General features: G+C 53.9%; 1 protein-coding gene across 1 annotated transcript in view; it reads left to right on the forward strand.

Moving 5' to 3' along the window:
* The first annotated feature begins 805 nt into the window (after window positions 1–805).
* The window catches only part of Psd2 (pleckstrin and Sec7 domain containing 2), a 41,267-nt gene continuing 26,826 nt past the window's right edge, over window positions 806–15,246 (forward strand). The window contains 8 exon segments of the mRNA XM_028886756.2: window positions 806–1,153; window positions 3,384–3,806; window positions 4,637–4,743; window positions 4,746–5,085; window positions 5,472–5,666; window positions 9,668–9,748; window positions 14,173–14,285; window positions 15,083–15,141. Of these exon segments, the coding sequence (XP_028742589.1) occupies window positions 897–1,153; window positions 3,384–3,806; window positions 4,637–4,743; window positions 4,746–5,085; window positions 5,472–5,666; window positions 9,668–9,748; window positions 14,173–14,285; window positions 15,083–15,141 (1,575 nt within the window). The 5' untranslated portion in view covers window positions 806–896.

A 15,246-nucleotide genomic window follows, 5' to 3' on the forward strand; every position in this document is an offset into this window, starting at 1 on the left:
ATCCAGGGAGGCAACATTCTAGGCCAAGGGTACAGCTGGTGCAAAGGCCCTGAGGTGGGAATGAGCTTGGGGAGCAGAAAGAGGCCAGGGTGGCTGGGGAGGGGACAGCAGAGTGAGCTCAAGCAGGGCATTTTTAGGCCACGCTGGGGAGACTGGCTTTTCATTTAAGGGAGATAGGAATTGCTGGAGGGTTAGGATGGAGGGAGGCACGTGGTGTCATTTATTTTTGCAGTATCCTCTGGCTGCTGCCAGGCAAACAGGGAAGGGGACAGGGTTATCTGAGGAGCAGTTGAGATCTGGAAAGTGTGTGGCTCTTCAGTCACTCCTGGCCCAGCCTTCTACTATCATTATGGTCCCCATCCCAGCTGGTGCTGAAAGGAGGCCGCTGAGCCCAAGGTCATCCCAAGGGCTGTGGGTAGTGGGAGGCTCCTGGAAAGGGGCTTGGATCAGGCTGAGAGGCGGGCCACAGCGGGGCTTGAATGCTGCCAGCTTGTCATTGGTAGGCGGCTCCCTGAGACAGATGCTCAGTGGCCCAGCTCCACTCCTCTGCTCTGGCCAGCAGGGCTGGAGGCAGGAGGGGTCACTGCTTTGACTTGTCTCTCTTGGTTGAGGTTTGGGGGCCTTGATTTCATGGGGTGGGGGTTCAGCCTGCACCTCAGTCTTTCTAGTGGCAGAGGGAGACTGACCCTGATTGCGAGGAGCGGGATCTCAGACAAAGCCTTTTCCAGTGTGCGTCTCAGTCTCTCTTGATCTGGAGAGTTGAGTTCAGCAGCCACTTACCCTGGAGTTGGCTGTTCTGTGGATAGCTTCCCCCTCGACATCCATGACCTTAGCGTCACTTACCTGTTCTGGCTTCTCACAGGCAAGAGAGGCAGGAGTGAGTTCCTGGTCATATCATGGCTCAGAATGAGGACCTGGAATATCATTTTACACCTTTCACCTTGAAACATCCCCTCTGTGTATCCCTCCCAAGGCTCAACCACTCTGGGCTCTACTGGCCCTCAGCCCGAGCAAGGACTCTGGGCCCCTCGCCTAGAGTAGATCTCAATGCCTCCCCTTGTCTGTTTAGCCCTGGAACCGAGGGCATGGGTCAGTGCCCAGTGCTGGCAGAAACTCTGTCCTACTCAAAGCTTCAAGGGACATGGCAAGGCAGGTAGGTCTGGGATAGCCTGAAGCAGTTTCTAGAACTTACAGAGTGCTGGCGGGGGGTGGGGGGTGTCACCCAAGAGGTCCTTGATTTGTTCACAGTCCTAGCTTTGGTCTTCTGTGGGCTTGGACATCAGGTGGAGCCACTTATACCCTCAAGAGGCTTCAGGGAGACCAGGCAGAACCTTAACCAGAGGGGCTCCCACCCTGCCAGGCTCCACCTCTGTGCTTGGGTGCAGGAGCTGGAGCCATGCTGGCAGAGTAGGGGGCTCAAGCTGTGTCACCCCGAGTCAGCGCCCTGCTGCCCTGGATTGGTGGGACCGTGGAGGGCTAGACCTCGGGCAGCAGGCTGCAAGTGCCCACTCCCCCCTCTTCCTCGCTATGTTCCCCTTGGAGTCTCAGCTGAGGAGGCGACCTCCTGCCCTCCTCTGGGTGTGCCACTGGGGGGGAACCAATAGAAATAGCAACGGCAGCAGGGATGTAGGGCAGACCAGAAAGACTCCCTTATTCAGCGCTAAGCCTCCAGGGTCCCTGGGGTCCTAGCATCAGGGCCAGATAGCTTAGAGCTTGGCTTGAAGATGTTTTAAATCTTTGTGTGTGTGTGTGTGTGTGTGTGTGTGTGTGTGTGTGTGTGTTTAAAATCTGAACTTAGTGCAGTTGTTAGAACTCTAGGTAGTCTATGTAGAGAGGCCCTGTCTCAAAAAACCAAAACAAACCAAAACAAAACCACCCATACTCTAGGTAGTGACAATGGGCGGGGCTGAGGCCACCGATCTCTCCCTTCCCAGCCATCTTCTACTCAGTGTTTGAAAACCCAGGGTAAATGATTTTAACTGGTCTATAGTAGCTGAGCTCTCCTCAAAGGCCCAGGAGTCCCAGGAGAGCAGAACTTGCTTTCCTCTCTGGGCTCACATAGGTGCAAAGTCCCCCTGGAACTTACCTCTTTCCTGCAGGCCTGAGTCGGTGGCCTGGGGCGGGCCTGGCAGGTGAGACTCAGGAGCAGGCAGACACTAGGGTTCCTGTCCTTATCTCCACACTGCAGCTTCTTCTGCTGCAGCCCAGAAAGCTGACTTCTCCCTCTCCTCCTCCAGCCTCTCCCGAACTCAGATAGATCTCTCCAGAAGGAAGCAGGGTGTTGGGGGCCACCAAGGCCCATGTAGTGGAGTAAAGGAATAACTCAAACCAGAAACAGGAAAAGTCCAGGCACCTGCCTCTGCAGCTTTCCAGGGTGTTGGGGGCCGGGCCTGGCTCGTGTCTCCGGCTGAGATTACTTGGGAGGGTAGCCTAGACTACAGGGGCCTGGGGCAGAGAGGAGAGAGTGGGTGAGTGAGGCCACAGCCCATTGCACGCGGCTTCTGCCTTCCTAGCTAGAATGCCATCGGGCAGGAAGCCCCTGGAGGTTGGGCAGAGCAAAGGTGTGGCTTTTCCGGCTTCATTTTCCCCAGAGTGCTTCTCAGAGGTCTTCCTTAAGATTTGGTGAACTCCTGGGAGGGGGAGGGCTCATGGAGAAGGGAGCCCTGGTCTCTCTCCCGTCTTCTGCCATCGCTAGACACTTGGGCTGGCAGGGGCAGCCTCGCCTCAGCGCAGCGGGTAACGCCCAGCACCCTGGACAGCGCGCTGCTCCGGGTGGGCCCCCTGTGGCTGATGGCTGTCTCTCCGGGCTCTGCTGGGGCCTCCCTGGAACGCTGCTCCCTGCCAGCGCCAGCATCAAGCTGCCCTTTCGCGCATTCCCTTGACTTCTCTCTTAGTGGCCCCTTTCAAAGCAACTCCTGGGCCAATTTCCTCCGCTTAGTTACAAATGCGGGTTCCTCTGTCTCCTGCAGCGGGGGCTGCGAACATGTGGAGAGGCAGGCACATGGCCTGCTAAGGCAAACCTGGGGTTTTGTCTCCGTTCGCTCTCAATAATACAGGGGGGCCTTCAGGAGCTTCTGGACACTTGCCCAGTTCCTCACTACCTGGGTCTTCCTCAAGGGACTTTGGTGGATGCTGGAGGACACAACCGAGACCCTAAGATGTAGTAGAGAAAGCAGGGGCTAGAGTACCAGGGTCCAGCCACGGGCCAGAGAAGAGCTGGAGGCAGGGGGCTGGCCTGACCACTGAAGTTAGGGTGTCGCAACCCGAGCTCATTCCCCAATTGAAAGTTACTAAGGAGATCATCATAGGCGGCCCCAGCACTGGCTTCACAGGACTCCACCCTGTCTGACTGACTTGTCTTTCTCTCTCCGTCTTCTGTCAAGTTTTTTGGAGCCCCAGGGCTGGCTGGGTCAGGTGGAAGCAGTGACTGCCATGGAGGAAGAAAAGCTCCCGTGTGAACTGCGTCAGGAAGGAGGTGCCGTCGAGGACCACAGCCTGGAGCCTGAAGGGGAGCCTGGGGTCCAGAATGGAATGGAGGCCAGTGGAGGCCCAGGCAGCCACACCAGCAGTCCAGGCAGTGAGAAGAGAAGCACCTTAGAGGGAACCATGGAGCCCACGGGAGACCCAGAGGCGGCCCTGCCTGGCCTTAGCCTCTCTCTCACCAACGGCCTGGCCTTGGGACAAGATGGGAACATTCTGGAAGACTCCATGGAATCCAGGCCCTGGAGGGCTAGTGGACCAGCAGAGGAGGAGGAGGAGGATGTGTCCAGAAGTCTCTGTCCAGATGCTGAGGACCCCCAGCTGGGGTGAGTGGGTACCCTGGGATGGGCACTCACATTTCTAACTCTGGTGATGGCCTGGGGACAGTCCCTAGTCTCTCTGGGAGTCTGGGATTTCCTCTCCCCATTTTCAGCTTCTGAGTGTCTTGAAAAGACAGAGTCCTGCAAGGGATTTCAGAGGCAAGCAGGCTTGCTGTCCCGCCCCCCAGCACTTAGCCCCCACAAACCATACTGAACCATCTCCATGAGGGACTGTACTCTGTCTCTCCCAGCTGACAGTGGAGCTTCAAGTTCACTCAGAACATCTAGATGTGAAAGGCAGGTTATCTGGCCCATTCTCCTACCTCCAGATGGCCCCGGTGTGCAGGCCTCGTGTGCTCATCCCTCCCAGGGAACTTCCCTGGGATTTTGAATAGGTTGTATCGGGAACCTTGCGTTTTTCCTAGTCAGTGGAGTTGCAGTCTGTTTCTCAGCAGAAGGTAGAAAAACTGGTCTTGGGGTACCACTGGACAAGGAGGAGGGGGTGGGCAGGCAATGTCTAAAGGCCAGGAAGTCTGAGAAGAGCACACACACACGTCTTGTAGGGCATAGCTGTAGGCCTGCCAGGCCTGAATGGGCAAGTGCACAGGGGTGTGTAAATATGTATGGGGGTACGTATGTGTATCTCCAGCCTTTACATTGGTATATGCACAGGGTTGTGTGAGTATGCATGGTGTGTGTGTGTGTGTGTGTGTGTGTGTGTGTGTGTGTGTGTGTGTGTGTGTGTGTTCAGCTCCTAGAGACTGGTAGTGTGGTAGCTAGTCTTAGTATGGGGGCACATCTATCTAGAATGGCGACTGCGCTCTTGCGTTCTACAGGCTGGATTGCCCTGGGGAGCCAGATGTGCGGGATGGCTTCAGTGCCACTTTTGAGAAGATCCTGGAGTCAGAGCTGTTGCGGGGCACCCAGTACAGCAGCCTGGACTCATGGATGTGCTGAGTCTCACCGACGAGAGCGACAGCTGTGTCAGCTTCGAGGCCCCCCTTACACCCCTCATCCAGCAGCGGGCTCGAGACATCCCCGAGCCTGGGGCTGGGCTGGGCATTGGGGACATGGGGCCTGAGGGGGATCTGGGGGCAGCCGGTGGTGGTGATGGGGAGCTGGGCAGCCCCCTGAGGCGGTCCATCTCCAGCAGCCGCTCGGAGAACGTCCTGAGCCACCTGTCTCTCACCTCGGTGCCCAATGGGTTCCATGAAGATGGACCTGGGGGCTCAGGAGGGGACGACGAGGATGACGAGGACACGGACAAGTTGCTGAACTCTGCCAGGTGAGGAGGGGCTGGGTCGGGAGCTGGGGAGCCACCGAGCAGATAGGGGAACCGAGACCCAGAGGAGGCAAAGCGTTCTGGGAGGGCAGTGTCCGCAATCCACAAGCCCTCGCAAGGTCACCTTGTCTATCCTCTGCATGCAGACAGCCCGTCCACAGTCTTGAGGGTGCATGCACTCTGCCCGTCCATTCTAATAGCTCGGAGCAGATCATATTGCTATGCTGAGGGCACAGCCACATCTGATTCACTTGAGCCGCTCTGGAAGTCTGGCTCCATGCTGCCCGGAGTGGAGTCTCTTTCTCTCCTCTGCCCCGCTCCCCACCGCCCTCTCCCACCCAGTGGATTTTCAGTGGGATCCCTCTGATGCCTCTCCTTTCCCTTTGCAGTGACACCAGCCTCAAGGATGGCCTGTCGGACTCGGACTCGGAGCTGAGCAGCTCCGAGGGGCTGGAGCCTGGTGGCACAGATCCTCTGACCAACGGGTGCCAGGGGGTCAGCGAAGCCGCTCGCCGGCTGGCCCGCCGCCTCTACCACCTCGAGGGCTTCCAGCGCTGCGATGTGGCCCGGCAGCTGGGCAAGAAGTGAGTGCGTCTCCCCAGCTCCTTATGCCAGGCGAAGCAGACCCCCTGTCTTCCCCAGCCACCGGGAAAAGGGTGTTGGCGACTTCTTCAGGGGTAGCTGGTGCCAGGAGCTCCCACCAGCCCTCCAAGGATACCTCCTCCTGTCACCGTCCTCATTCTTGACCTCGCCCTAAATCTGTTTCCTTTCTGGGCTGCTTGGGAGAAGGTGGCTGCTGTCAGGGAGGGGGTGGTGACAGGCGGCCCCTCAGGGCTGGGGCGGGATGGGGGATGTGGTTGTGGTGTCATGAAGGGCAGCAGAGAGGACAGAATAATGCCACAGGGCTGGAGCTCTACCCCGTGGGGCCGGGTGGAGGGGAGTACCCATGAGGGATCCGGGTGCAAAGAACACTAGGCAGGCAGAAGTTCTAGAGGAGGATTGGGGACCGTGTGTGTGTGTGTGTGTGTGTGTGTGTGTGTGTGTGTGTGTGTGTGTGAGATGCGGGTGACATTTCCCGGGTATGTTTGAATATAGTGTGGTCCTTGCCTTGGCCTTTCTATCCACAGGGACTCATCACCCCAGGAAGGCTGGGGGTGGAGGGAGCTGGCCGGCCTCCTGTACCACTCACAAGCTAAGGCAGATGGTCAGACCTGGGTCAGGCTTAGATGAGGGGTTTAAGTCTTAGGAGGCCTTTTTGTACCCTCTGAAGCTTCCTTGTACCTTGGGCAGTGGATTCCCGGGAGCCCTTCCGAAAAATCACGACTCAAGCTCCTCTGGCTGGCTGAACACCTCCATCCTTGGGAGAATGGGTTCCTGCCACGTTTCCATGGCGCCCCCTGCAGGCTCCTCCTGCAGTTCCTGCAGCTCACCCCTCCCATCCAAAAAGCGTACGGGGTGGGGCCGTGGGAGGGGGGCGCTTCCAAATCCTCATCTCCAGCTCTCAGGTCTTTTGCCCTAGGTGGCTTCTGTCCCTTCCTTTCTTCCCTTAGTCCCCCTCCAGATGGGTTCTTGCCATTCTGTGCCACCTTTAGACACTTCTCTTTCCGATCACTGAGGGCTTAGGGTATTGGAAGCAGGTGGCTGCTACCCATGCCGCCTTCAGCAGCATGGACACAACTGGTCCACTTGTTCCTATTTCAAGTCTTTCATTACGAACATTTTGAACATACACAAAACAGATAAGCAATACACCCAACTGTTCGTACACCCATTATGCAACTTCAAAGTGTTCTGAGGTCTCACTATGTAGCCCAGGCTGGTCACCAAATCCTTCTGCCTCAACCTTCCAAATGCTGGGATTATAGGTGTGTATCATCACACCCAACACTCAGCTTTGGTGTTCTTCTGTTCTTCTTTCTTCTGTCACCCCATAGCTTTCCCTCCACTTGTGGGAAGCATATGCATATATTCTTATCATTTGACTCACAAGCACTTAGGCTGTACCTCTAGCTGATAAAAGGAATTTTTATACAATTCTGTTATAACAGTTAACAGAATTAACAAAAATTCCTCATTATCTCCAACATTTGGTGTATTTCATTTTCTCTGATTCTCTCAAAAACATTGGTTTGGTCAGGTCTGGTGGCACAGGCTAGTTATCCCAGCTACTGGAAGCCTGAGGCAGGAGGGTTACACGCTTAAAGCTTGCCTGGGCTACTGAGTGTGTTCAAGGACACTCTGGGAAACTTAGTGAGACTTTCCTAAGAAATATATAAGATAAAAATAGGGCGTGGCTGTAGCTCAGCATAGAGCACTTGTCTTATGTTCATGAGGCCCTGGGTTCAATCCTCCATACCACCACCAAAAAATAAATACATAAATAAAAATTGTGTGGTCAAATTAGGGCTGGAATATGATTCACATGTTGCACCTGGCCCTCTTTTTCACAAGTGGCATTTAATATACAACTAGCCACCTCTCTGTCTTTTTCATCCCCCCCCCCCACATGCATGTTCATCTGTAAGAATGGATAAAAACATCAACCAGAGGTTGGTCTTGAGTGTCTTCCTCTATTACTTTATATAGCATGTTTTGAGAAAGGGTCTCCCACTGAATTTGGAGCTCACTGACTGGCTAGGCTGCCCAGCCAGCAAACTACAGGGATCCCCTTGTCTCCACATCCTCAGTGATGAGATTACATGTCCACGCCACCACAGTAACTTTTTAACCTGGTTGCTAGGGATTCAAACTCAGACCCCTAGGTTGTGGACAGAGTTTCTCTGTGTCTTGGCATCTGTTCTCAAATGACCAGACAGAGACTTATTATTAATTATAAATGCTCGGCTGCTAGCTTAGGCTTGTCTCCAGCCAGCTCTTACAACTTAAATTAACCCATTTTTATTAATCTATGTGCTGCCCTGTGGCTCATTGACCTCATCTATGAACTTCTCATATTGCTTCTTCTGAGTCTGACTCATGACTCCTCAGACTCCACCCTTCTTCTTCCCAGCATTCTCTCTGCCCTGAAAATCCTACCTAGCTATCGGCCAATCAGCTTTTTATTAACAATGAGAGCAGCGTATATTTAGAGTGTACAAAGATTGTTCCACAGCACCAGGCTTGCAAGGCAAGCATTTTAACATTGGAGGCCACCTTTCCAGGAAGTGCCACGTACTGAAGGAACAGAGCCATTTATCCCAAAGAATTTCCCACATTTTGGATGTGGATCTGCTGTTATTTCACACATTCCTCTAGTTCCCATGATCCTGTCAATGGGAAGGAAAGCTTTATTTAGACTTTTATTTAAAAGCCTTTAATTAGAGTCAGGTTAGAAATCTCTTCAGAGTCTTCCTCCCAGGCTTCATGAAACATGTTCTTCCTTGGCCTCCAGGAGGGCACAGTCCTGCTCCCCTGCTGATGCTCAGTCCCCTTCGCCAGCTCTTTCCTTGGTCTAGACCCTTAATGGGGCTGCTTTCAGATCTCTGCCCCAGGCTCGCACATTAAAAGAAAATATTTTTATTTATGTGTATGGATGTGTGTGTGTGTTGTATGATTGTATGCCACATGTGTGCAGATTCCCGAGGAAGCCAGAAGAGGGCGACAGAACCACTGTGACTGGGTTGCAGGCAGTTGGGAGACACGTGACATGGGTACTGGGAACCAGACTCAAGTCCTCGAGAAGAGCAGTGAATGAACTACTGAGCTATTGCTTCAACCCAGTCTGGCCTCAAGCTCAAAGTGACCTTGAACTCCTGATCCTCTTGACACCTAGCATGCTGGGGATTGAACCCAGGGCTTTGTGCATGGTAGGCAGACACTCTGAGCTATCCCCTCAGCCCATCTGTACCTTTAAAAGTTTCACTGATTTGTTTTTGAGACACGGTCTCATTATGTAGGCTGGTTGGTCTCAAGCTCCCAATCCTTCCACCTCACAGTGCTGAGGTGACAGGAAAGCACCGACGCCACACCAAGCTCCCTGCACCTTGTTCTCACAAGGGCTCGGCTCTTACGACACCAAGCTGTCTCTTACAGGGTTACTCTCGCAGGGACTTAGCCAGCCCTGTCCTTGTCCTGAGCTCCGACATCTCCATCTTCTCAGTCATTTCCTTTTCCTTTCTGGTGACCTCAGCAACCTAAATTTTCTCATCTGGGCCACTTTTTTTTTTTTTTTCTGGATCCATTCTCTGTGGGTCTCCACTCTGCAGGTGCGGTATTAGCATCAAAGTCTGTAGCCAGGCCCTGGTCCTTCCTGTGATCCGAGGTCTTGCCCCTGCCTCACCTCTTGCTGCCCCGCCTCCCCCCCAGCTTGATGTGATGTCATATCATCACTCTGTTGGGGACACTTGGCTTCACCTCACTCCCAGTCCCTTCGCTGAGCAGGCTCTTACCTGAGCGGAGACACCATCTCCTGAGTCCCCAGACCAAGGTTGATCCATCTGAGCTGAGTGCCCAGAGGGGAGGCAACTCAGGGTCTGGACAGAGCTGGGTGGTGGTTTAGGGTTCTCTGGGGCCCAGTTCCCCAGTACCTGCCATCCTGGGACTTGGGACCTGCCCTAACTGACATCCTATGGTGCTTTCTCGGCAGCAATGAGTTCAGCAGGCTGGTCGCTGGAGAGTACCTCAGTTTCTTCGACTTCTCGGGCCTCACGTTGGACAGAGCACTCAGGTCAGTGGGGCTGGGATGGGACAGTGCCCACAGGTGGTGGAACAGGACACCTGGATTGCCATTCCAGGTCTATCATGACTTGCTGCACAACCTTTACCCCTCTGGCAAAGCTGTGGGGGAGGGAAACTGTGGGTAACAGTTGTCCAACAACTCAGTGGATGCCAGCTGCTGTGATGAATGCTCAGGGATATGAAGATAGGAGTATAGTCATGACTCTCAGGGCTCGCTTGTATGGAGCACTTCCTGCCTGCCAGATGCCATAGGTCTTTATAGACCTGGCCTACTTAGATGGTAAAGGGGACTCGATTGCAGCTGTGTTAGCGTTTGGGCCACAGGAGGGTCAGTTGTGGGCCAGGGATGGGTGGGATGGGTGGATGTAGCCCGGAGTCATCAGAAGGATGCCAGGCCAGGCCTGAGGAGGGAAGGGCAATATCTCTGAGTTAAGGGTTGTGTCCATAGATGTTAGACCGTCTTGTTGGATCCCAGATGTCTCTTATACTTTTTAAAAAAAAAATTTATAATTTTTTAAATATTTATTTAATTTTTATTATGTAGACAGTGTCCTGCCTGCATATATGCCTGAACTCCTGAGGAGAGCACCAGATCTCATTACAGATGGTTGTGAACCACAATGTGGTTGCTGGGAATTGAACTCAGGACCTCTGGAAGAGCAACCAGTGCTCTTAACCTCTGAGCCTTCTCTCCAGTCCCCATCTCTTATACTTTTTAAAAATCACTTTTTCTTCTTTTACCCTCTGTCTCAGTTGGGCAGTTGGGGTATTTTCTGCTGGCTTCTGGTACACTTGCCATTTTGCTATGTCCAATGTACCATCGAAGCCAATAAAAACTTACTGAGGGACTGGAGAGATGGCTCCGCATGAGTAGGAAGGGTGAGGACCACAGTTCAGACCTCAGCATCTATGTAAATGCTAGGTAGGCATGGTGTCTGCCTGTAATCCCAGTGTGTGGGAGGCAGAGACAGAGAGGAACCCCAGAACAAACTGGCTATCTAGGCTGGCCATATCAGCACGCTCTCTTGGTTCAAATGAGAGACTCCCCTCCGTGCCCCCTCCAGAAAGCAACTAAGGAAGACACCTGATGTCAACCTGCGGCCACTGTGTGTACACACACACACATGCACCTACATAAATTCAAGTACACACACCCTCAGGCATGCATACCACACATGCATACATACCCGCCCCCCCCCAAAAAAAAAACCCTCATTAAGTTTTTAATTCTCAGTTAACATTTTACATTTCTAGAATTTCCATCATATTTAAACGTTAAAGTAGATTTTAGTTCTCTGTGGGACTCCACATCTTTTCACTAACTCATCTGAATCACCTATGTCTTTTTTTTTTAAGTGTAGTTGTGACTCATTTGTGTGTGTGTGTGTGTGTGTGTGTGTGTGTGTGTGTGTGTGTGCATGCGTGCACATGTGGGAACACGTGCAGAGGCTGAGGTTGATATTGGAGTCTTCCTCAACTGCTCTCCATCTTATACTCTGAGGCGGGGTCACTCAGATGAATTCAGGGCTCATGGATACGACTGGCCCGGCAAGCTGCCTTGCTCCAGGAACACCCTGTCTCTGCTTTCTGATCGCTGGAATCACCGGCAGGTCACCGTGTTCCCCCGCAGTTACAGGCTCTGGGGATTTGAACTCCACACCTCATGCTCGCCCGGCAACGGCCTTCTTCACTGAGCTGTCGTCTCTCTGGTCCCCACTCTGTGTCTGTCTCTGTTTGTTCTCTCGGTTTTCCAGCACCCCTTCTATCTCGTAGTCGCCCAGCCCTCCCTTTAGAAGGCATTTGGAAAGGAGCATGGGACACGGTCCTCATCCAGGCCAGGCGGAGGAGCGGCAGCTCTAACGCATGTGTCTCAGGGCTGCCTCTGAGCTTCAGCCTTGTATGGGGAGCCTGCTGTGTCCCCGGGACTGCTCCCCGGGACTGCTCCCCTTGGTGGTGATGAATCCTCATCTTACTACCTCCTTGCAGCGAAACGGCTCCCCTCAAAAAAAAAAAAAAAAAAAAATCCCTCTGCTTCTGGAAGGCTTTCTGCCTAACTTCGCAGCTCCGTAACGGTCACGCCTTCCGAGTCTGGCAACGGTGTGCCCGTGTGCTTACAACCCCTCACGACTCCAGATTTGTTTTTCCAGCCCCAAGAAAGGGTCCAGTATACTGCCTTTAGCCCATAGGCTTTGTTGGCAATGCACCCGGGGAAGAGGGGGCGGTCCCATGTCAGCCCCCTCCTGTCCAGTCCTCTCCATCTGGAGAGCATGGGCCCGTGGTTCTCATCGCTTCACCTGTGGCTTGAGGAAGGGCACAGCTGCCTTATTGGGGACGTGTGTCGCTCTGCTCCAAGCAGCTCTATCTTGAGCCGAGCCTTTGGACTGCACCAAAGTGAGGGAGATCAGAGAGACAGTGTTGGGGGCACTGGCTCACCATCAGAGACGCGGGTGCTGGCTGAAGGGCCTTGTATAGTGGTCCCTAGAGAGAGGTTTGACTGTCCAGAGCCTTACACTGGGTGTGAAGCAGTACAATAGCAGTGTGCTTGCAGCCTTTAATCCAGTGGTGTGAAGGTTTCTGAAGGGGTCTGGTGTGAGAGGACAGGCCTGAGGATGCCGTGGAGTGAGCCGTGGAGTGAGGTGTGAGGCTTGGGGGTTGGTAGAGAGCCCCTGGGAAGCAGGGTCTGGGAAGGATGGGGCTGGAGTTTAGAAAGTACAATGGATTGGGTCTGGAGAGGTGGCTCAGTGGTTAGGAGCACTGGCTGCTTTTCCAGAGGTCCTGAGTTCAATTCCCAGCACCCACAGGGTGGCCCAGAATTGTCTGTAATTCCAGTCCCAGGGGATCCTCTTGCCCTCTTCTGGCCCCTGTGCATACTGCACCCATGTGCTGCACAGACATACATGCAGGCGCTCACATGTGCTTATAAAGTAAGTAAAATAAAAAGGAAGCACAGTGGAGTATGAGGGACTCGGGGAGAGGGCAGGATACAGGCCAGGCAGGGACAGGAGGAGACCCAGACAGTGGGTGAGAGATGTCTTTGCGTAATAGTAGATCACTTGGGGTTGAATTTCAGGAGTGCTCTGCAGTTTGGGGTGCCTAGGAGACCTCCAAGGGGAAAGGTTGGCCGTAGGTCCCAGGGCTCTTAGGCATCTCAGAGAGGGCACCGTGAAAGGGCGTTGCAGGTACTTTGGCTCATATACCCAAAAAACTGTAGCAAAACTAGGACATGTTGTCTCGTGAACCCAGGACAGAGAGGCACAAGCAGGTTCAGCTTGGAGTTTCCCTTCTCAAGGAAAGGGTGTGCATAGGACCTGGGTGACAGCTCTTGGCCCCATCTTCCAGTCCCTCTGGTTTTGGGATCAGCATTCCAAGTATCCCTAAGAGTGAATTGACCTTTGAACTTGGCGTTGAGAGGGATGACTAGATGGAAAGGATGTCCTGGAGGGATCCCAGCACACGCAGAGGCCCAGAATAGCATTGCCCTGCCTGGATTGTGAACATGGTCTGGGGAAATAGCATGTGGGTATGAGGTCCCAGGGACAGGAGGGGTCTGGGCATCAGCAAGGCTGCAATGTGAAGGATGTGGATGTTTCTCTGGGGTTTCTGGGGAGCCAGGGAAAGGTTTTAAGTGGCTGTGGGTGGGTTGAGATTGCCTATGTGTCTACAAGGCAGATATAATATGTGTGGGGTGTTAGCTGGGAGGCTGGGGTAGGTGCCCTGAGCATGTGATGAGGGTAGACTAGGTGGGAAGAGGAGGAGGGAAAGGAGGAGGAGGAGGAGGAGGAGGAGAAGAAGGATGAGGAATTGAGATAAAGACAAAAGGAAGGCCAGGTGTTGGAGGCGCACACTTTTAATCCCAAGCACTTGGGAGGCAGAGGCAGGTGGATCTCTGTGAGTTTGAGGCCAGCCTGGGCTACAGAGAGAGTTCCAGGACAGTCAGAGCTATGTAGAGAGATACTGTCTCAAACAAACGAACAACTCTCCACCCCAGAGAAATGAAGAACAAATCACAGAGACTTGGTGCAGCTCAGACTTGGGGGTGGGGGAATGGGAATGGAGGGGTGGGCTCAGCTGATGGCGAGTAGAGAATTGAAGAAGAGCATGCTGGTGGGTGGGGCTGGCAGTCTACGACACGCTGATACTGGCCCTGGGGGGCTCATCTGCTTACTTCCAGAGGGTGCTGCAGGAATGAGAGAGAGGATAGGAATTCTGAGGTCTTAGACTCCAGAGGCCGTCCTGGAGGGTCAGGGGGTCCGCCCGGGCCTGCAGAGGGTGTCCAGTCCCAGGTACTGGGGCACAGGAACACTGGTCTCAGGTGTGTGTGTGTGTGTGCACGTGGGGAGTAAGTTCTATTCGAGTGAGAAGACTGAATTGGGGGCTCTGGGATTCACTCACCAAGCCTGAATTACATTCTAGAACCTTCCTGAAGGCCTTCCCACTGATGGGGGAGACGCAGGAGCGAGAGCGAGTCCTCACCCACTTTTCCCGCCGATACTGCCAGTGTAACCCAGACGACAGCACCTCAGAAGGTACAGCACTCCCTGACCCCCCCCCCCCCCCACTCCTTGCCTAGCTGAGGCCTGGTCTTCTCTCACCCTAGCCCATCTGACACCTCTACCTGGCAGGCAGGCCCAGGTGGGCCATATGCTCTGGCATATAGTAGGTGCTCAATTAAAATCGAATGACTACAGTTGGCTGTGGTGACTTATACCCGACATCCCAGGGATGGGCAGGATGAGTCAGGAGGGCTATTTCAAGCTTGAGGTCAGCCTGGGCTACAGAGTGAGACCCTACCTCAAGAACCAAGACCATACAATGTCCAGTGAATATCAGATGGCCTGCTGGGCAGGAGATATTCTGCCCAAAGGTCTCATTCATTGTCATCCATTCCCAGCGTCTGTAAGTCCTTCCTACACTCGGTCCTTTAGCCTAGTCTGTGTTCCGCGTCTCCCGTCACAATGCTGACTCAGTAGGGGAGAGTGCGTCCCATGCAGGTCTCTCGCAGGACTTGCCATATGGATGGACCTGAATCACGGGAACTGAGGGACTAAGACTCTTATTGCCATTGTAAGGACATGGCTTGGGGTCCAAAGCCTTTCCTAGGTCTAAGGTTCAAGGTGGCTTTGTCTGCAAGGGGCAGACATCTGGGTTAGAGCCTGTCTAGGGTGGTTAGGGGCCCTGGGGGTGGGTGGGGCATCACCCAGGCCTTGACCCTAAAGTGCTTGGGGGCAGGTATCTGACTTTCTTGGTCTGTGTGGCCTCTAGGTGGGGGACCCTGGTGGGAGTGAGTGGTCCTCACCCTGAGAATCCACTGTGTTCTATTTAGATGGGATCCACACACTCACCTGTGCTCTGATGCTGCTTAACACAGACCTGCACGGACATGTGAGTAGGGGGACCGTCAGGGGATCTGCGCCCTCACTGGCTCCTGTCATTGAGGGCGACGTAGCCAACCCTGTAACCCTCCCTCTTGCTGAAACCCTTGGTCAG

Source organism: Peromyscus leucopus, chromosome 19 (assembly GCF_004664715.2).
Source record: "Peromyscus leucopus breed LL Stock chromosome 19, UCI_PerLeu_2.1, whole genome shotgun sequence".
Classification (NCBI taxonomy): Eukaryota; Metazoa; Chordata; class Mammalia; order Rodentia; family Cricetidae; genus Peromyscus; species Peromyscus leucopus.